The sequence below is a fragment of the Spinacia oleracea genome, chromosome 4 (genome assembly GCF_020520425.1).
Source record: "Spinacia oleracea cultivar Varoflay chromosome 4, BTI_SOV_V1, whole genome shotgun sequence".
Taxonomy (NCBI): domain Eukaryota; kingdom Viridiplantae; phylum Streptophyta; class Magnoliopsida; order Caryophyllales; family Amaranthaceae; genus Spinacia; species Spinacia oleracea.
The window spans coordinates 5560482-5583363 of NC_079490.1; the positions used below are offsets into that span (position 1 = coordinate 5560482).

The 22882-nt window shown below is 36.1% G+C and overlaps 3 protein-coding genes across 5 annotated transcripts in view; 2 read left to right on the plus strand and 1 right to left on the minus strand.

Moving 5' to 3' along the window:
* The first annotated feature begins 1489 nt into the window (after positions 1 to 1489).
* LOC110796707 (uncharacterized) lies at positions 1490 to 9312 on the plus strand. 3 transcript variants are annotated; one of them, XM_056827539.1, is made up of 8 exons: positions 1497 to 1676; positions 3119 to 3202; positions 4092 to 4396; positions 5071 to 5616; positions 6778 to 6842; positions 6932 to 7290; positions 7503 to 7738; positions 7902 to 9312. In XM_056827539.1, the coding sequence occupies exons 3-8, from the start codon at positions 4232 to 4234 to the stop codon at positions 9048 to 9050; spliced, it is 2520 nt and encodes an 839-aa protein (XP_056683517.1). In that variant the 5' UTR covers positions 1497 to 1676; positions 3119 to 3202; positions 4092 to 4231; the 3' UTR covers positions 9051 to 9312. The 3 variants fall into 3 exon arrangements, with proteins under 3 accessions (XP_021857482.2, XP_056683517.1, XP_021857483.2); XM_022001791.2 differs by having other exon boundaries at positions 3125 to 3202; XM_022001790.2 differs by lacking the exon at positions 3119 to 3202 and having other exon boundaries at positions 1490 to 1676.
* A 990-nt stretch (positions 9313 to 10302) lies between these two features.
* LOC110796744 (sugar carrier protein C-like) overlaps positions 10303 to 22882 on the minus strand; it is a 29925-nt gene continuing 17345 nt past the window's right edge. Inside the window, exons 3-4 of the mRNA XM_056827541.1 lie at positions 11007 to 11636; positions 10303 to 10902 (exon numbers count right to left, since the gene is read on the minus strand). Coding sequence (XP_056683519.1) covers positions 10447 to 10902; positions 11007 to 11636 — 1086 coding nt within the window. The 3' untranslated portion in view covers positions 10303 to 10446. The remainder of the gene's footprint in view (positions 10903 to 11006; positions 11637 to 22882) is intronic.
* LOC110796726 (uncharacterized) lies at positions 13628 to 19511 on the plus strand. The gene is made up of 12 exons (XM_022001812.2): positions 13628 to 13750; positions 14729 to 14827; positions 15270 to 15443; positions 15574 to 15698; positions 15906 to 16027; positions 16106 to 16188; positions 17392 to 17550; positions 17772 to 17885; positions 18086 to 18268; positions 18449 to 18543; positions 18652 to 18749; positions 19245 to 19511. The coding sequence occupies exons 1-12, from the start codon at positions 13733 to 13735 to the stop codon at positions 19346 to 19348; spliced, it is 1374 nt and encodes a 457-aa protein (XP_021857504.1). The 5' UTR covers positions 13628 to 13732; the 3' UTR covers positions 19349 to 19511.

Here is a 22882-nt window from a genome sequence, read left to right on the forward strand (position 1 = left end):
ACCCTCAATTTTATCTATTAGTTTATTCTATTCGGCTTATTTTGACTTTTTCAGACAAAATAAGTTTAGAAAATAAGTTTTATTTTCCACATTTCTACACAAAAATAACTTTATTTCAAACAAAATAATTCGTTTTCAGATAAATTCAGAAAGATTCAGAAAAAAAAGTCTAATAGAACTGAAGGTCGAGACCTCATTGCCACATTGGTTCTTGATATTGTAACTAAGGATGGGTTGCGTCAAGGACCAGACCTAGGCCCTATTGGACCCGTCCCATTTTTAGGGTATGGGGTCCAAGTTTTTTAGACCCATTGAATATGGGGTGGATTTGGATCCAGTTGTTAGAAAAGGGTACGAGTCTAATATTTGTAGACCTGGACTTGATCTGAATCCGATCCATGGACCAATCAATTAATAAAATAATAAAAAATATTAGGCATATTTCTGACATTAGATTGTATGGGATGTAATATGTATTAACTTATGATATTTTATACACGAACGTAATTGTCAAATTAATGGGCTAGAAAAAAAATAGGGACAAAAAAGCTTAAAAAACACTAAAATTACCTAACTCATTTTAGACATAAGAACCGACATACCCATTCGATCAGGGGCTTAGGGTAAGGGTCTGGATTTTTCAAATCCAATGGATTCGGAGCGAATCTAGGTCTACGTGAAAAATATGGGTCTATTCACTGGACCCGCCTCAAATCCGCCCATGCCCATCCCTAGCTGTAAACGAGGTTCAATCTAGTGCTATTAAGCTTGTTCGAGAGCAGTCCACTACCCCTTGAATGCCGATGTACATTTGTGTTCTTTTGTTTTAAAGATAAGGTAAATAATACAATTAGGAGGCCCTCCAAGGTACACCTAATTTACTAGTTTGAAGAATTGAGAGGAGTTGAGGGAAGTCACAGTCCTGGCATTTTAAGGACTTGAGGGCTATTACAAGGATTAATGTACATAGAAGAACTTACAAGATGTCCTACATCAGCTAACCAATCCGATTATCTATTTTTTTCGCGGTATACATGTTTGATTTCACAATGTTCGAAGTGTTGAGAAGTAATTTTACGCCAGTATATAATGTTATGAATTTTTCATAGAGTGTTTCAGAGATTTTTGACTAAACTAATCACTTATAGATTGCAACTTTTTATTTGAATCCTTGAGATGCCTTAATCAATTGCAACTTAGAACCTTCATCATTCATGAAGTGCTATTATTTCTCCTAAGTGCTAAATAGGCTGATTTTGCGCCAAAAATAAAAATAGTGTATCGTTATTCGACGCCTGCATACTCTAAACGTCTACGCTAAAGGTCGAATAATGATGCCGAAGAGTTCTACGTGCACTATACCAGGTACTCCGTATTTCCTACTGTATCAAACTCCTACTCTTTTCCGTATTTTCTGTCCTCAAATTTATTTTAAATCTAAAAAAAAAAGTAAAAAACAAAATCAAACTGACAAAAAATTAAATAGAATGTGCCACAAAAAGAAAAGGAGTGGTGCAGTAGAGAAAACAAAGAACTTCCTTCATTACCATTTTAGAGAGAGGAGAGAGAAACTTTAAGACGGTGCTGGATTTTCTCGTCTTCTCCCAATTCATTCCTTTTCCTTTTTTCCTGAGTTTTTTTCTCTCTCCTCTTTATCTTCCGTAGATTCTGCTTCGGTAAGTAATCTTCCGGATTCTTTTATTATTTTTTCAAAAGTTAATTTTTGTTAATTATTGTGTTATGTTGAATTTGTTTTATGTTGATGGACTTGCATCATCTGTATAAATGTTGTTCGTGCTGTGTTAATTTGGTGTTTGTTGGTTTGATTACGTAGTTTATTTTTATATAAATTTCAGAATATGAACTTGCTTTAGTTGGAATCAGGAAATTGAGCTAGAATTGGAAGATAAAAGAGGGTTTAGTTCGAATTAGGAATTTATTGCGGCAGGAGTTGGAACTTAATGATGTGAATGAATTGGGGAAACTATGAGTGCATTTGGGGGTTAATTTGTTGGTTTGATTACGTAGTTCATTTTTATACAATTTTCAGAAACTTGAACTTGTTTTAGTTAGAGTTGGAAGAAAAAAACGGGGGTTTAGTTTGAATTGGGAATTTATTGCAGTAGGAGTTGGAATTTAATAATGTTAATGAATTGGGTAAAGTATGAGTGCATTTGGGGGGTGAAAAGGGTTGAAGATTATGTTTGAATTAGCAATTTAATCATTTGTTTGAAAGGGTATTATGAGGTTTTTAAGGGTTAAAATTTATGCTGCCATGCTGGGAGTATATTTCTTGCTTGACATTAGTAATAATTCTATGAGGAAGATACAGGATTGTAAATGCCAAAGCCGGGTGTGGCTCTTTTTCTCTGGCATTACCTTTGAAGTTTGAACTAAATGACATTTGATGTTTGTGGGAGTTGTTTGAACCAAGGATGTAATGAATGCTCGAGTTGGAAAGCTTCTAAAGAGTTAGCACTCAGTTTGTTACCTTTATTTTAGCTAGGTTATGAAGGTTTGGTTTTGGGGAATTTATCATCGAGCTTATGGAAAAAATAGCACTATGGAGGAAGATGCACTGTTGTGAATGCTGAGGTGTGTGTCTTCTGCTGACATGGTCCTTAACTAAATGACCTTTGATGTTTTGGGGGTATTGTTTGACTCAAGGTTATAGTGCAGAAATTTAAAGATTTGAAGTATGAGAAAGCTTCTTGATTTGCCTTCTTTTTAGCTAGCTTATGAACTGTTGGTAGTAGGGAATTAGCAATGGAGGTTATGAGAGAAATTTACGAGTTTCTCACTCTATCTATGAATGTTTCAACTGAAGAAGTGATAAGCTGGCTGTAGTTGGTTGCAAACATGCTTATACTATATATTTACAGCTAAAAAATACAGCAATAGAGTTATTGTGAAAGGATTTCGTTGTTTTCGTAAAATGATGTTAGTTGTTGCTTTGTTGTACAAGGGTTTATGATTTTGTATTTAATCGCCGTTTCTTGTTAACGGCTTATTGCTTAGGACAAGTGTTCTGCTGATGTTTTTGTTGGTCATGTCATTTCTGTTTGCTGATTAGCAGTGTTTTGATTCACTTCGCTTTTGTTGTTGTTTTCCTGTCAAGCTCCAGATGATAGTCTTTTTTTCAACTGTATGCAAGACTTAAGATCAATAGTCAATGTTGAAGCTTTGAACGTCATCATTTTTTGTAAGCAACACATTTTAGCTTTTAAGCACTTGAGTTGTGGCCAGTTAAGGAAAACAGGTGTTGTTTATGGAGAATTGTTCCAATAGAGAAATTATGAATGTCTGCATGTCATTTTCTTCTTGGTAGCTCTTCATCTGTGAAACAACTTATGTTTCCAACTCTTGTGTGGTTTCTTTGTTATTCCTTCTCACAACAAAAGTTTCTTGTGCTTGCTTTAGTTTAAATGAACAAGGACGAAACATATGCACTTCTGTACAAATAAGAAAATAGTGGATGCCATTGAAAATGGAGCTGGGGACTGAAAGCTGCATCTTTGAAAATAAACCTTTCCTTGAGTTATCATGGATCTATTTGACACCTTTGTCAAATCAACTTATGTTTGATGTTCTATGACATGTCATGACATGTGTCCATAATTGTCATGTGAGCCCTGCCTGTTTTGCATATTTTCGTTCTAGTATATCAATAAGCGGTGTTGAGATTGTGGCAATGCAGCTTTAGAGGTAGCTAAGGGCTGTGTAAGTGTGTAAACACATTGCATAATTATGGCATTTAACGGCTAACACTTTGGGGATTTATAGATTTTAGCCCAGAGAATCCGTCAGTACTCAGTAGGGGATATATATTTTTGACATAAAAATCTTGTCTGTTGCGGTGTCGCACCACAGTAATATATTTATTTCTATAACCACATTTTTTTTTATGTATGTGTATTCCTGATGTATCAACTTGTACCTATCATTGATGAGAGCTTGAGAGTAATGATATGTTTTCCATGTCTCATGCTGTCATGCACGATCATACTCCTACCGATCCTTGTGTGTTTAAATCTGCTTTGTAAATTTGGCAATTTCCTGTTGTTTGCTGTTTTGACTGCTAAACCTTGCAGAGCCCTTTTCTGGCGTAGAGTGTATTTGTACGAGCGCTTCAAGCTGTACATAAGAGCTCAATTTTTGTTAACATTTTCTGGTGTACGGAGAGCTTCAATCAGTACTGCAATTTTTGTGGAGGACTCTGTGGAAGCTTAAGATGTCTACTGCAAAAGTGATTTTTACATACAAACGAAAGCGCTTATCTTCATGCTCTGGTGTTGGGCATGCGGATGTCTGTACTGATTTTTCTTTCGATATTGAAGCGGACAAACATCAGGATGGCCCCAACGAGAAAGTCAGGAGTCCAGAGAAAGATTTAAGGGTGAGAACAGTTGTTTTGAAAAAGTTATCTGAGTACAACCATGTAAAGAGGCATTAAGAGATTAGAGTAGTGTGGAATAATTAACTGGAAAGCTGGAAAAGAAATAACATTGCAAGTATACGGCATGAAAGAACTCTCCCACACTTTCCACACAGTTCCTTGTAATATATGGAATAAATATTCACACCAAACTTTTGGTCTCATGTGTTTAATATCGTGATTTAGCGGAATTTTTCTTGAAATTCTTTAGGGTGAACACATAGTAGCATAGATCTTTAGCAGTTGACCCCATTCTTTGCTGTAAATCCCTTAGCCGTCATAGAATGAAGTTAGCTCTCAGAACTTAGCCCATTGCTGCCCTGCCTGTGGTCTTCCAAGTTATACTGATCTCTCATAAATTTCTATTAGTGGCACCACTGTCTCGCTAACATCCTTAAAAATGATCTTCATCTGAAATATATTGCTTCACGTGGGAGAATGAGATCCTGTTTCTATCTAAATTCTTTTATTCAGATTTTCAAGTGTGTTAATTGCAATGACACGCTCTATGGATTGTTTGTCTATTATGAATCATGATTTTTCATATGGTTTCTTATTCCGGCAGGGGATAAGAGAAGGAATTGATTTAATGAACTCCTTATTCTTTTCTAACTACAATTTTTCTATGGGTGAAGTGTGTCTGTAGTGGGGAAGAAATGCAAGCTACATGTTCATCTCCTGGGGATTACAATTCAAATAGATCGGGAGAGAAGTGTGATGTTCAAAGATCTGATACATCAATTACAACTAACTCAAGCAAAATGGTCCTTGGTTCACATGAGTTGCCTGGGGACAATGCATGTAAAACATCAAGCGGAAATGTTTCATCTGTAGCATCTTTAGGGGAAACCACCAACTCAATTGAGAAGCACTCTTCTTTACGACACTCCAGCTGTGTAGACTTTGAGGGGTGTATGCAGGGTGGTTCAGTTTCTCAATCAGTGGAGAATAAAACTGAAGTTGCAAAAGGAAAATCTAGTGCTCCACTTCGTACATTTAGCAGAAGGCTGAAAAGGAAAGTGGACGCATGTGATGCAGGTATGTTTACCGAGTTACCACTTAGGGAAAGAGAGACACTCTTGAAAAGGCGTGACTCAGGGCCTGTTCAGAAATCTTTGGATATAAAGGCTGAAAGCAGCGATGCTGACATGAGGAGTATGCTCTGTCAAGGTAGTGAGAAAGTAAGTTCCTCTGTTATCATTTTCTTTGGGGGGTGGGGGGATGCGGGGAAGTTTGCTGCTTGAAGGGTTGTATTAGATTTCTCTTTACATTTAGAAAAGCTGTCTGCCGGGAATCTGGATGATAGTATTGTTTGTGCTCCATCTCCAAAAGAGAGGTCTTGATATCTTATTTAGAGGGTATGGCTAGATTGGGCTGTTTATACTTTTACTCCTCTGGAGCCCTGAAATGATTGGAGTAAAGTACAATTGTACAAACCAGCAACACAAATCAACAAGACAGAATTTTTGTTGGTTTTTACTGATTTGTGTTGCTGGTCTGTTTTTTTTTTGGGTGCGAATGAGCCACAAGGGCGGGGATGAGAATCGATCCCAGAATCATCTGTTTGTTTTCTGTACCTAGCCAATGGAAGTGATAAATAGGCTTTGCTGTCATGTCAAAGATAATCGAGTTGATGATAGATTTTATTAAACTTTTTAATCTGTTTATTCTTGGTAAAACTATGCCACTATTTTTGTGTTTGGACTATGTCGTGTCATGTTAATTCAAGTTTTGTTAATTCTTGACTTCTTGGTGTATAAATTTTTAAAGGGTTAGTTCAGGTTTTTCCAACTCTTGCCTTGTTATGATGTTGGAGTGTGTTTTGTTTGTGTTTGAAAATCCGTTACTGACAAGAACCCGTTTTACTAAATGAGTCAATTATGTTGATTTCCGCAACTAAAACAGGTTAATACCTCTATACTAGCTTACAGATTTCATGCTAGTTATTGTTGTGATGTTTAGTTTTGAGTCCTTTTGACAGTCTTGATGGCAAGTGAAGAACAATGCATAATCATTGGATTCTTTTCTCTTCCTGACAAGTCCGTAAACTTCTAGCATATTCCTATCTAGGAAGACGTTGGGTCTACATTCTAGATTTAGCTGTTTATTTCATCTGATAAGCAGAGGGTGTTTGTGAGTGAGAATGGGAGCAATTAGGATATGTAAATTCCTACTGGTAAAATTGCTTTTAGCTTAAATGCTGAATGTTTTTCCCTCGGATTGCAATGCCACTAGCTTATCCTGATATATTCTACTGTTGTGATGTTCTTAATTTGAGTCTGTTGGTTCTTATCACGATGGTTTTAGTTAGTGTCTAATTCTCCTCAACTAATTGTGAACAGATGACTGGAAATGGAATTAGAGCTTCTCCATGTCCTTGTGCACGATCTTGTGCAGAAACTCTGATGTACGTAAAATTGTTACTAAATTCCTCATTTGTTCTTTCTACTTTTAGAATTCTTGCATGCTTAATTAGTTATAATATTCAATGGACAGCATGAAGCAAACTGAGAAAACAAGTAATTCCCAGGAAGACTTGGTTGTGGACACCTCGTCTGTTACTAAATCAACTGCAATTAGGACATCAGGATCAGTTCACTATCCTGATGCAATAGGAAGTTCTAGACTTCAGAAGGATGATGTTAGATGCTCATCATATGATGAAACTGTGGTTTCCTCCTGTAATGATGTAGCCTGTAAAATGGATAAGCAGCCTGTGTCACACCAACGTGGAGCTTCAAGTGGTGATTCTCAGCTCACATCAAGTGATTCCTCGGACTTGAAAATAGGTGATGCCAAGAGAGGGGAACATAGTGCTCGCTCAAATTCATTGGACCTTTCTCGTCCTCCACCTGGTATTGTAACTTTTCTTTTCAGTTTTAGTGGGCACCACCACACCATAGATATAGGTTTTTAGTTCTTTACTCTTAATCCTGTCGGCTGATACCTTGGCTTATTGAAGTACTTATTGGCGTGCCTGTATGCTTTATTTGTGCCATGTCTGGGAATAGATAATTTCAGATTAGCTTGAGTGAAGCTCCATGCTAAAATTGCATCTGTGTTACAGGTGATTTTATAATCGACTGCAACATGGTTCCAGAAACTGATGTTCAAGGGGAGGCTTCAGATATTATTCAGGATTCCTTAACAGTAAAAAATAAGGAAAAGGTTATGCAAGATGGAAATATAAAGAACAAGGGTTTTGAATTGTTTGGTGATAACAGTGTGCTAGTTGAGGACTCATCTGCTGGCATACATACTTTAAAAAAAACAAAAAGTAAACCCAAAACCAAATGTCTTCAGGTAAGAAAGGAAGAGTTTTTATTCTGTTTTTTTTTTTGTCTAGTTTTTATGTGTGTGATTCAACTGCCTTGTATTTCTTGTTGTTTGCTTTCCATATTCTGTGCTCATCTGCAATTATGTTTTCTGTTGAGATAATGATGTATGCCATTCTGCATCACTCCAGCTATTTTCAGAAGATGGAGAATGTAGTCAATTCAATCCGTCAAATACACATTCCGTGATTGGTCGCAGCAAACCTCAGCAAAATCTACCCTTTATTCTAGATAGTCAAAGGCATCAGATTGAGCAATCCTCCAGTAAAACTTCAACTGTTCTAGGTCAAACATCCAAGAATGGCCCCACCACACACCAATTCCAAAACCCTAATATCAGAACCTGTGATCTCATTCAGAATCCACCTGTCCAACCTTTTCCTGACCAGGCATCATTGAGACACAAGCTATTACTCGAGAGTATTAACACTAAAGCTACTTCTCTGAGGGGAAATAGAAACATATCTCTGGAAAAGTTTGACCCATGTCCAAGTCAAACCATGTGGTCAGAAGAGGAGTTAGATTCTCTTTGGATCGGTATGAGGCGACATGGAAGGGGTAATTGGCATGCTATGATACTAGACCCTAGGTTGCGGTTTGCACCTTGGAGAACGGTAGCAGACCTAGAGGAACAGTGGGGAAGAGAACTGTACAATCTTTTCAGTGCTAAACATATGCCATCATGTAGATACCTAAAACCACAACAAGATGCTTACAAGTTACATTGCAATGGTGGTGGTAGAAGAGAGGCTGTTGCAACTGAGACTCATCTTTCTTTGGGTGATGTATATGCTCAAAAAGGGTTCCTTTTAAGAGGAGGAATTGGTCCGAGTTATGGGATTACTGAAGCTCAAAAGCATGTAACAATGGCTAGTAATGGTGGAACTTATGCTTGTGGTTTGTTCAACAATGTCCAAGCTAGTGTTATGATTCGAAGTGAAGTATTATCATCTGATTGTCCATCTGTTGCTTTTGGTATGAACAATTGTTTACCTCATTGGCTTAAAGATACGAACAGCGCACCTTCAAGGCCACCGGTTCCACATCAAATGGGAGGAGGAGTTCAGGTTGTTCATGCATTTCCAGAAACTTCTGGAATATCTTGTAAGGAGAAGAAGAATCTAGTCAATACTACTAAGCCTGCTGAGCTGTCCAGATCGAGTCGTTTACAGTGTGGCAACCCTTTAACAAGAAAACCAGGTTTGACTGAAAACCCTATCGTAATTGACAGTGATGCCTCGTCAGAGGAAACAATATCAGACGATAATAATAATAATTAGGAGTTAATTAGCGAGGGGACTGTGTTTAAGGTCTCACGGTTGATTTTGTACAAATGTGTTTCTAATGTATAGTTGTGTACTTATATAGAAACTGTTGTAGGGAACTGCTTAAACTTTCCAGTTCCTCAATTTTGATCCCTGTGATTCTTTGTTGTGCGCGTTTTCTCTGTTGACTCGATATGCTTGCAGCTCGGACATGCGAAGTGCTGATTGATATTCATGGCATTGATGTGGTTTTATATAATGTAAGTCATTATGTAGAGACTTTGCTGTTATAGAAGGCTATATAAGCATTATGAAAATACACCAGGAATTTTGCAGGTAAAATGTAAACAAGAAAGAATCAAAGTGGAATTTGATGCATATATTCTAACCTAGAAAGTTAGAACATAGATATAAAAATGTAGATACTTCACTATATTCTAGTAATAAACCACGAAATTGTTGGAAGTAGGAATATATATGGGACATGGTTAAGTGATAGAAATGATATAATATTAGCAAAAGTATGTCATTTATAGAAACGAGACAAGTATTAAGGGACGACTTTATAAGGAAAGCTGGACGAGTATTATGGGCCGGAGGGAGTATTAGACAATTCTGGTAATATTTTAGTCAAATCGTCATATCAATAATAGAAAATATTCTTACTCAATACTTTGGTCAAATTAGCATATTAACAATATTAAATATCTTGGTTAAATCATCATATTAAACATGTAAAATATATAATACGTAGTAAGGCGGACATTGTATATTATATGATAAATTGAGTACATTCGAAATTTATTAATTACGCAATAGATCTAAGGGATAAATACTGTAGTTAAATAATTTATAAAAAAGATGTCAAATAATTTTCAAATATCTGTCAAATATAAAATGTGGTCTATTATTTAGGCACGGAGGAAGCACCATATCTGTTAGTAATACTTTGTTGCTCGCAACCAAATCACATTGTTGAATAACTTTGTTATATATAGTTGCAGATCACATTGTTGAATTAGCAAGGAAAATGCCTGGAAATTTACCAAGTGATTAGTAATTCGACTCAATCACCAGAATACAAAATTTACCAAGTATTAATGCAGATTTTTAGTTTGATTTATAGTGATTTCAACATCATGTTTTCGTGTTTAATAATCGCTTACACTTATTTATCAAATGCTATTACCCAACTGCAGTTCATAATTATGGGAAAATATATGCGAAGAACTTGGTATATTTTTCTAAACACACATGACAAAATTAGTGGATAATAAAATGCGTAGAACTTCATAATAGTTAATGAATGAATGAATTAAACATAATTATCGACTATTATCTGTGATAATACTTGGCTAATTAACAATCTTAAAATATGTAACACTTCCTAAAATACAAAAATATAATGGAATTAAGCCTTAAGCACGGGCATCTCGGGAGTAACAACATCCTCAGGAATGAAATGACCCCAAAACTTGTGGTTCTTCCAGACAAGATTCATCTCTTCAATAGGCACATTCTTGGTCTCGGGCAACAAGAAATAGATGAATATTGTCATAATCACCACGAAGAAGGCGAAGAAGATGAAGAGTCCAAACTTTAAGGCGCATAGCATTGGAAGGAAAGCTTGGGCTATAATAAAGGTGAATATCATGTTAACTGATACATTGATACTCTGTGCAGCAGATCGGACTTCGAGAGGGAAGATTTCACTAGGGACGAGCCATCCTAGAGGTCCCCATGACCATGCAAATCCAGCTACGTAGATGCATATAAACAATACAACTACAATTGCATACCATTCTGGCAAATTCGTTGCATCCCCTGTCACTCCAAATTTCCATCCGATGAATGATGCTACCAGGATCTGACAATGCAATGCAACAAAGATAAGTTGACAATTAATTAAACGGTCAATTAATGCTACCATTAATTAAATTAAATTAAGATGGAAGAAATTGATTTGATTACCTGAAGAACGAGCATTTGAATGCCACCCTGAAGGAAGAGAGAACGCCTTCCCCACTTATCAACACCGTAAATGGAGACCAAAGTAGCAACAACATTAACGCCACCGGTAATGACAGCTGACATAAGGGAGGCATCATTTGCAAATCCAATTGTTTGAAACAAAACAGGTGCATAAAACATAATCACATTGATCCCGGTAAGTTGTTGAAACATAGGAATCGCAATAGCGAATATGAGAGGAGGTCGATATTGTCTCTTTTTTAAGAGGCTTTTCCAAGGGTCTTCCACCTTCATGGAGGTTTCACTAGCTGTAACTAGGTCTTGGAATTCAGCGTCAACATTGTCTACCCCTCGGATTTTTAACAGTTGTTTCTTAGCTTCATCGGGTTTGCCTCTTTCAATGAGGGAATTGGGGGTTTCAGGAAGGATTAAAGAACCAACAAGAATAATAAGAGCAGGAACCATAGCTCCTCCGAGACTCAACCTCCAGCCAATGTGATCAACTTTGGCAAATACGTAGTTGAGAAGATTGGCTATGAGAATTCCTATTGTGATTGTGAGTTGGAACATCATGTTTAGCGCCCCACGGTGCTTGTAAGGTGCCATCTCTGACAAAAACACAGGTACTGACTGCAAATATTATCCAACAACCAATAATTTATTTAGTTTAATTTTATGAACAAATCTCAACTTACCATTACAATTACAAAATATTGGTTGTATACATCTGTGCATGATATAACAATGAGTATAAATTAGAAACCGTAACTCTATCAATATTCGTATATCATATATATGTCAGGAACTATGAGATCGACTAATTGGTTATATTACTTATATATATATATATATATATATATATATATGTGTAATAATGCATTAATTAATTAACACTTTGATATAAATTGTTTCGTAATAAGCTACGTAGTTCTTCAAGATAGAATGCAATATCAATATTAAATTATTAATGTCATATTGCTAACTTTGAACTTTGAAGTATCAAACTAACTGGTTATATAGTTATATATGCATAATTCATTAACACTTTGATATAATCATATAAATCGTTTCGTAATCTACGTACTACTTTAAGATATAATGCAAACTGACAATGACGTAACACCTAGTTGCTGTTGCTTTCAACTTTGGTTTCACCTCAGGGCTGAGTGACTGACGACCATACTATCAAAATCTCAATCCCATCAAAACGTCTATTCACTCACAAGATGGAAACACCCCCCTTTCTTTTCAGCTTTGCATACGTCATTTTACTACATTTTTTACGTCATTGACGTACATGATCGAGCTAGCATAGGACTCTATTGCCTTGAGGTTTTCCAAAAATTCAATAATCCGTATGTATTTTAATCAATAATTACATGATGTGATCAAATAGTTATGTTCAATAACTATACGGAAGGGTTAATTAAATAGTTATATGTAGTCATCATATATATTTTTTTAATTGTTAACGTCAGAGGTCTTATGCGTATGACGATCTCACAAAAACAAAAAAACTTACTTTTTTAATTATTTCATATAAAAACAAATTATACATTTATGATACTGCGCATTTTAATTTTATTATGGTCCGAAATGAAACTTAAAAATATCGTCCACATGTAAGCTAGACATGAAATAATATGTCAAATTTGAAAGTTTTTTCATTATTATCATTCTACCTTAGAAATTAGGTAATAATTGATAAATTTTATTAAGTTATGTAGTAATTGATAAAGTTATGCATTTACAATCGTAAAACTCAAACGGCTGCAACTAAAAAGAAACCGAGAAAATAGTTCATATTCATATTCATCTCCTTTCCTTTGATCGTGGTGAAAATTACAATTGGATTAGTGTTTGAGTGAGACAAGGTGGGATAGAATGAGATCCTAACCATTCTAGCTTAAATATATATACCTATGAAGCCATCACTAACTAACTTTGTATCGAAGCACAAAAAGAGCAACCTAAGTAAATGTTGCACCTTCTCTATTTTTCACGTTTCTCAGGTTGTTGGATTATTTACAAACTTAATTGCAATTTATATTTTTATAAGGAAAATTTGATAAGAATAATCCCAATTTTCACTCATCTTCTAAAAATAATTACAACATTGAATTATTTTACAACAACTCAAACTTTTGGGGTTACATGCTCATAATAATCCGAAGTCGATCTTTTTTTTTCTTGTCATTACTAAACCATTTTGGGTCATTTGTACATAGGCAAATTGATAGTTTGGATTATTTTAAGGAGGTATATCCGAAAGTTGATATTATAACAAAATAATTCAAAGTTGGGGAATATTTTGAGAAGATAAGTGAAAGTTGAGATTATTTATATCAATTTTTTCCTTTTATAATGTCAAATTTCATATTTTTCGATAGAACTCCGTAAATAATTATCGATATAAATGCTCTAATGCTCAAAGTTCTTGATTAACACATGTGCTAATTAGATGGTTGTACTCAAGAGCCTGTTATTTCCTCTTTATTTCCACTTAAAAAAAAATTATTTCAGAAAATAATAAATTTAAGTTAAGTTCGTAAAAATAAGGACCGGAAATCAAGTGAATAAAACGAACCTTTATTATGGATAAAACGGGTTAAAAAAATTAAACCGGGCGGAGTATCATTTGGTGTTTTATGCGCTAACATTCCAGAAACGTCGAAAGCAGAAGCAGAATCCCACCTCTCTCTGAAACTGTACTCATTGACATCGCAATGTCTAAGCAAAATCTGGTAAGCTTTTTACTCCTATTTTCTCTTTCCCCAATTTGCATTGATTTTATTTTGGTCAATTCTTTCAAAACAATTTGATTTTCTTCTTCCTTTTGATTGTTTTAGTTGTATGCTTTACTTGTTGTATAAAACCAGAAAATTAGCTAAATCACTGCATAAGAATGAAACTGCATAAATGTGAAATTACCCAGTTAGTTGTTAATCTTGTAGTCATGCTGAAGTTTATTACACCGTGTACTAGAAAAGGGGGCATGGAATTTCCATTTGATTACCGGACCGCCCTCCGCTAAGTCGCTAATTGGCCAGACGGCCGTCGTGGCACCACCGCACCAACCACCAACAACTAGGATTTGGGGTTTAGCCGTTATTGTTGGGGTTTGGGACTCTTTTAACTTTGAAGGATTCGCAACATGGATATAGTAGTAATTTTATTGCTTTAGATTATTATTCCAAACAGTAGTATTTACTACGGAGTATTTTGCATTGGTTTTGGTTGATCAGTCAAAATGTTCCATGAATCATGATGACCTTTAACTTGGGGAAATATCAAGCCTGAGATGTTTGAGACCCAAATGTTTCTCATGGACCAGATGATTACCCCTAGAGTCCTATTCGGTGGTTAGAACCATCTATTTCAAATGTCGTTTCAAGTTTTCAACGGTATAAAAATTGTATAATGTTGTTGCAGCTGGGGTTTTAACTTGGATAATGTAGAGAGATTTAGGCATTTAGCTAGGTTATTTGTCATTCGTAGTCCACGATTGGAGTGAATGATGTTTTGTTTGAGAAAAACGGATTACAGAATGTGAGGGGCTAAGTTTCTTTTCTAAACGAACTTGTACTCAAAATGTATACGAGTTCTTAATTATCTAGGGTTGAGTGTTTGTTTTGGTTATTGATCAATGTGGGGTTCCCTATCATACCTAAAATCTTGCATCGCCACTGGTTTTTGATGATCAATGTTTTGATTCATTTCAGAATTTTCAAGGTTTTCTAAGTGACTTGCAAGACTGGGAACATTCTCTAAAAGACAAGGATACGAAGTTGGAGAATCAGAATCCTCAAAAGGGTAAATTGGTAATTTTTCTTCTTCGTGGCTCTTACTCTACATCTTCCGCAATAAATGGTGTGTATGCAATTGACATGAAAATGTACCAATTTTGTTTATAATATGATGAGTTTGGTTTTAGTTGACTGTTTTCATTCAAAGTGATCATTGACATCAGAATTACTACTATTGTTACCAAGTTGCTTTGCCTAGTTATTTTTTTGTCATTGGTTTGCCTTATATAGCTGTGGTAGTGTGGTGATGTTTATTTTAGAAACATGTGTTGTTGCAATTGTTGGTGTGCATTTTTTGGGGTGGGGGATGGGCGAAGGGATAGTGAGGCAGATAGGATCACGAAGGGTCCGGTCTCTCTTTGTTTCCAGTTGATATTCATGTTTGTGTAAACTATTAAGTAGTGTGATGAGATACTAATTTGTTGCAATTGGTCGTTTCACTGTATTAATCCTTCAGAAACTTGAAGTGGTTAGTGAGGACAAACGATCTGATGGTAAAAGTAATGCGTCTTATTTGAGTAGTAGTACGAGTCAGCATCGACTTTCTACAAACTACGATCCATTGAGCCAGATGTCAAGTAGTTTGATGACTAACGAGAATACTGTGGATGCTGCCTCTGAGAAAGATCTGGTAGAATATACTTTCCTCTAATCTTCTTCCTCTCCACTTTCATCTTTTTCATTGCTCTGCCAATTTCTCCTGTGGCTCTAGCCCCTATGAAATTGATCGAATTAATGGAGCATTATATGCAAATTTTCAGGGTAATGAATATTTTAAGCAAAAGAAGTTCAACGAAGCTATAGACTGCTATTCTAGAAGCATTGCGTTCTCGCCAACAGCTGTGGCTTATGCAAATAGGGCAATGGCCTATCTCAAAATAAAAAGGTAAGCTACAGTTTCAAAATTTCAATCATCAGATACATTGCCATTCGGATTGATAGAGTTGTAGCAACTGTGAACTCCCTGTTTTTGCACCTTTTATATTTATATGTTCTTTTTCGGGTTCAACTATATCGAAGTTGCAACATGTTAGTGGTGGAAGATTGTACTTTTGGTCCTTGATTCTAATTTAAACTTCTCCTGGTCTTTCAGATTTCAAGAAGCTGAGAATGATTGCACGGAGGCCCTAAACTTAGATGATCGCTACATCAAAGCATATTCACGCCGAGCTACAGCCAGAAAGGAACTCAGGAAGCTCAGAGACTCGATAGAGGGTATGTTACATTGACGAAAATTGTGCCATTTTTCTAAGTATAAAGTTGGGGGAAAATTCTCAATTAAATTGCTTGCAGATGTTGAGTTTGCATTGAGGTTAGAGCCACAAAATGAAGATCTCAAGAAACAACGTGCCGAAGTGAAGTCCTTGCTTGAGAAGGTTTTTTTCCCTCTTTCTGTTACATATGATATCATTTTCTCTTATCAATCTTGAAGGAGTTTATTTGTTTTGAACTTTCTTCATTCATGTTATGTTTGGATGGAGGTTAGGTGGCTTCAATCCTGATAGCCAAATATTATCATTATTTTCTCAACTATGATATATGGAATTCCTTTCGTTTCCTATATTTCATTGGATGTTCTGTTTAATACGCTGAGCTTAACTTGTAAATGGAAGCATGAGTAGACAACTGAAAAAAAAACCGAACTAGGAAGAATGAGTACGGAATTGAGATCAGTTCCTTTTGACGAGAAGGTGCTGTAGAACTGTCAAGATTATGAGTGCATATTGCCTTCGACACAGTTTACTATGTTGAACATTATCAATGTAGTTGAAGAGCAAAATGCCAGCAATGCAAGCAAGTGATGCATAAAATGAGAGGAATACAGTCAAATTCATTCACCAAATCATTGAGTATTTATAGCTTTTCTCTAGGAGTATATATAGTACCTTGTACTATTTCCTACAATCACTCACACCCATACAAGCATTATTCTAACAGCTAATCACTGGTGATGTCATACACCAATGATGTCATAGAAAAGACAAGAAAACGGCTAGAAATACAATGGCTACAGCTAGCTCATTGCTTAGGTAAAAACAGATAAAAACCTAGGAATAAAAACTTTAGGAGAGGCATTATACGGTGAGTAATGTGCATGGCTGCTCTGATGGACTTCATTCTTCAACAGTAACGTAGAAATTGGTGTACTGCAGCTGAGATCCTGCTTGTGATACAAGATATAATTGCTTTTTCCACTTCTAGAAGTGATTTGGTGCTAACAGACACTTAGAACATGTACTTGTCAAGCTTAAATTATATCTTTTGTAAGTTGTTGAATTTAGTCATTTCTCCACATATCAAGATCCCATTTAAAGAAGCAAAGGCAAAGCAAAATAAGGAAAGACAAAAAGTGTTCTGAATTCATGCAAGTCAAGGTTGCTAGCTTGTTATGTATTTGCTTTAGAATGGTAGCTTCACTTGGGTCTAGAACCTAAACATCTGTTAATGTACCACTTATATAGTTGTTAAAAAAAAAAGCTGTACCACTTCTATCCTGCAAATATGGTGTACATTTTTGTTTTATTTACTTTATTGTTATGGAAATATAGTGTTATTGAATCTTCCAGTTAAATTTGTAGGCAATTCTTGCAAAAGCTGCTGGAGCAGCGACGAAAGCTGCACCTGTAGTGAAAGAAGTAGATACCAAGGTGGATGCAAAAGGGCGTGAAAAGCGTGCCCTATCTGCTCCTGAAAGAAGTAAGAAATTGGGAATAGATGTTCTTCCAGATAATATACAGGTATGGACTTCTTATGCAATTTAATAGTTGGAATGGTTTTGGCTTGTTTGAATGTTTATAATAGAGTTAATAAATCCATCTCATGGTCCAAAATATTGCGTAATTCTTATTGAATTTTACGGAGTATAAAAACAGCATGTGAGTGGTTTCTTTAGACACTTTTTCTTTCATGTGTATCATCTTTTGATTTGTGACAGTTAATTTCGCTGTATGATCAACAGTTGAACAAAACGGTCGATTCTGGAGATACAATGATCAAAAGCAAGACAAATGGAGATAGAAACAGACAAAAAGTAAATGGCTTGCATGAAATTGCACCAGGCAGTTCTCATTTGGTAAGTTCTCGTCATTGAGTTCATACAGCTATGCCATTCACGTATTATTTGGTTGAAATATTCATTCTGTTCTAATTGTGTGAGAAATGTGAAATTCAACTTCATGATTTTACATGGAATTGTTCCCCAAAACTTATAAACTCTTGCTTTATGAGGTCCGTTCATAGTCATTTTTAACTTAGTGTTTGTCATTTGAACAGAAAAATGATAAAAGTGAGAATAGAGACCTTGGGTTATCAGTACAAGAGCTTGCTTCTCGAGCTGCATCTCGAGCCAGGGCAGAAGCTGCTAAAAATATCAGCACCCCAAATTCAGCTTATCAATTTGAGGTTTCTTGGAGAGGGTTTTGTGGCGATCGTTCTCTACAAACGCATTTATTGAAGGTTTGATATTGTTAATATTTCTCCAAGGCTTTAGACTGTGTTTCTGAGACATAATACTTCAGTTGTGCGTTTAAGACTTTAAGTATACATTATCACGAACAGATGTTTACGTTTCATGACCTTCTTCCTCGATTTTCCTGATGATATTCAAGTTTTTTTCTTTCTTTTTGGAATGTGTAGGTCACTCAACCTGATACACTGCCGCAGATTTTTAAAAATGCCTTGACCGCTCCCTTACTCATTGATATTGTCAAGTGCATTGCAACATTTTTTATGTAAGTAAAGGCATCATGTACTGTTGTATTACTTTTATATATATATCGGGGTTACCTATCTCTAATCATCCCATTTATCCTTTTGCTGCATTTGTTGACTTGTTATAGTGAGGAGACTGAGCTTGCTGTCAAGTATCTGGAGAATTTGACCAAGATCCCAAGATTTGACATGATCATCTTGTGCCTCTCTCCCGATAACAAGGCTGGTATGTGCAACTATCAGATGCAAGCGAGCTATTTACTCCGCATATTGTTCTATTTAACTATTAGGATTGCATGCAGTAAGATAAGATCACTTCATTAACTTGGTGTCAACTTGCAATTTTACACGGTTATGCAGAAAGTAAAGATGGTTGTGGTCCGGGTCAGGTCGGGCTGTCGTGGGTCTAAACGGGCCCGGCCCAAGCCAAGACCACTCTGCATCGGGCCATGCCTGGGTAGAAAGTTCGAAAAAACGCCCAGGCCCACGGGCCTCGTGCCTATGCCTAAATATACTAAATTTAGTGTGCTTGCCGTGTCGTGCTTTTTCAAAAAATGCGGCCCAGTCCACAGTTTCATGCTCGTGCTGGGCCGTGCTTTTTTTTCGTGCCGTGCCGGGTAGGTCATCGGGCCGGGCTGGGCCACAGCCATCATTATGCAGAAGGACACTGATTGTACTTGGAATCAATGAAATTTAGACTAATGCAATACCTTTTCTACAGAACTTCGCAGGACATGGGATGAGGTATTTCTCAGCAAGGCTATTCCGATTAAATTTGTGGATTTACTTAGCGAACTCCATACAAGGTATTGCCCTCGACAATGATCTACATTTGCCTCTCTGGAAGTTTTGATCCATCAGGAATCCTTGTTCTGAGTAAACTGACTTTATGTTTAGATTGACTCAGTATTTTGCATACTCTTTGAATATAACCTTTGTACACATTGTACATTCTACTAAAGCCGAGTAGGAGTCTTCTTTCTATTTATATCCGTGATTCCAGTTTAGCGTGAGAGTTGGTTAGTTATTTTGCTTCCCATTGCCTTCGTTTCTTTGGCGATTATGGTAGCGAATGTTACATACCTGCTTTTAGTAAACTTGTCCTTTCTACTTAACATAAATGGTGTACTATATGGACATCTGCTCACCAATTTGATTTTCTTTAATATTTGGGTCATTTGCTTGCATAAAACCTCTTAATTTGAGAGTATTGAGACAGGTAATGTTTAGACATGCTCAAAAAATTATGAATGATATTGGAATTGATCAACAAGAGTGTGAGTAAGTAATGTAAGGTTTTGTTCTCTTCAATCGAATTGAGGTGTTATGATCTAAATTAATTTAGGTGTAGTCTAAGCGTAGTTTGGTTATGGTCTGAATATTTCTAGTCTGATTGAACTGGACCAATATCTTCGCTTGATTAAATTTTGACTGTTTATTGATGTTAAGTTTATGAGAATCGATATCTTGTGAATGTTTGTTAGATTTGTTTCAATGTGTACTTGGCAAAGTTCGAGTATGAACTATGAAAAGTAACAAGTGTTCTATCCTAATTGGACTTGTGGATTGAGAGAGGCCAACCAATGCATCAATGGAGTATTCATGAAGGCCTTGAAAGGTGAAATCATTGATTGGCAAAACTTGTACTTGCCTCACTAGCATTAGCAAGTTATTATGCATCATCAAACAGTTGAGAGTTGAGACCTTATAAGTAAAGATGGCTGTGTGGCCGGCCCGGACCGAAGCCCGACCCGAGCCGGCACGAAAAAAGACCGGCCCCACACTGGCACGAAGTCGTGGGTCGTGGGCCGGGTCTGTGCCTTAATTTTTTGGAAAAAGCATGACAAGGCACGACTCGACCCGGCACGACAAGCACCCAAAATTTTGTAAAGACGACCCGTCCCGGCCCGACACGAAAGCTTGTGGGCTCGTGCTGGGTCTGGGCCTTGTTTTGAACTTTTTGGCCCGGCACGATACAACGTGGGCCTAGATTGGGCCTAGCTTGTTTAGGCCTACCACCCGTGGGCTCGGCACGAAGTCCGGCCTGGCCCATAGCCATCTTTACTTATAAGTAGATATACACATGCAGGTTGAATTGTCCTACGTCGGAAAAGGAAAGAGATAATAATAAACTTATAAGTCTGGAAAGCTGGAACTACTCTTCCTATTGTCGATTGGTTTTAAGAATGAATCTCATATCAGAGTTCATAGTGGATAACTTTTCTCCTTGTTGTGTACGACTAGACATATAGACGAAATTCATTACAAATGTGAAAAAGTTGAACCCCCCATGACTTGGATGACAAGATAGAGTCCATCACCGCAAAATGTTTTGACATTTTGTGGAGATGGGGTTAGGTTTTATAGGTGAAAGTGGTTTGGTGTGGGTTGTGGAAATTTATTTGTGGGGTATTTTTTGAAGTACTCTCTTTTCATGTGGCCTTTCAAGAAATTGCTTGCATTTCAAGACAATGTAGCCAAAACAATTATGCAAGTACATAAGAGTAAATCATTATTTTTCCATGATTGTATGAATTGATTCTCGTGGGAGCAAACTATGCCATCAAGTAATAACTGTTTGCCGGTTTTTTTATATGACGGGTTCTGATTGGTTTGACGAAAAATGTTTTTCATGGTCAAACTGGAGTATCAACATATCGCGACTATGGGTATGAGGGTAAAATCGTCTTTGCACAGAGATAGTGATGGTGATTTAGTCTTGACACGCAAAATAACATGGACACGTCGACGTTATGGTACTGATAGTTGTAAATTAAAATCAATACCATTAAGTAGTTATTAAGTAGTTAAATGATTCGAAGTACCATCAGATACTTTTTATACGTCCATACATATCTTTTATAATTATAAGGGTATTTAAAATTTACAATTTGTGCTAGCACCGATACTCAAAATTTACAATTTATGCTTACAACGGTACTCAAAATTTACCCATGATATTTTGCGTTGCGATATTAACAAACTAATTTTTAGTTTACAAAATTTGGAGTGAAAGGATGCCATTGAGTAATACAATGGCACTTTTGAGGTGTCTGATGATATTGTTTAGACTTACAACAATATTGATGTGTTGTGGTTCCGACCAGCTTAATGTTTACACGATATTTTTCAGTTTTTTGTCCGTCTATAATGACTACTGGTTTGGTATAATTCATTATTATATTGTGTCGTTCGTTTTATGTTCTTTGTCAAAACAAACCGAGTTTGAACTGTAAATAATCCTGTCAAAAACCCCCCAAAAAAAAAAAAAAACCTTTGAACAAAGCTTAACATAGAATTATGAATCTTTAACACATTAAAAATCCGAGAGAGAGAGTGACCAATAAACAATCCAGGTGGAATCTTTAAGGAAATCTAAACAAAAGAATTTTGCTCAACAAGATCCAACAAAAAAAACACCATGGTGTGGAAACCTTAACATGGTGATGGGGCCGACAATTATACGATACATATTAGAATTTCCAATGTGGCATGTTTATATTGGCTGAAGTAACATGTGCTATGCTCATGCAATTTTGCATGTCAAGATTCAAAATTGATGACTTTAACAAACATGCTCCACGTAATCTTTTGTCTACATGCATTAGAGTACATGAATAAGGTTTGGCCTCGTAACCTCAATATGAATCCATTTTCAAAGGGTTTTGTAGTTGAGAATTTTTTATTGCCCCCCTCGCTTTCAACGAGTATGACCTGATAGTTTAATAAAGTCTTTCATCTAACATTCTAAAAAATAAAAACACATTACTCAACCGTCAACCTGATTTTAAATTTTGAATGCTTCGGACGAGAAGAATACCCTTTGTACTATGTATTGAGTATGATATTACGAACCATTTGGTATCCGGCCATGATAATGAGAATAAATTTGTATGTAAATTTGTAAGGAAAATCAATATCCATTCCAATGATAATGCTAATTAACTCAAAATTATTTTCTTTTCTTTATAAATTTTCATTACCATCCATTACCATTTGGGGAGTGCAAACTTACGAAGAAAAACACCAGGTTTGAGACTAAATTAATTACCATGGACATTATGATGTTATTTTTTTTTCCAAATAACACTTGGGTTTATTTTCATTTCCGTCGTTTATTACCGGCTACAAACAGAACATAAGTTCTAGTTTCTCCTTTTGTTCCTACTCCCTTGCATGTATTCCCATTATAATCTAATAAAAAAATACTTGGTCAGATCAGATGTTATAGTACAAAACCCATGCCCAATCACTTAAAATCGGGTTCGAGTTAAGCTTGATTTGTGGCCTGAACCGTGGTTTTGGGCTACCCAACCCTGCAATTATTTCCAATAAGATAAGATAAGATAAGGGTCAATA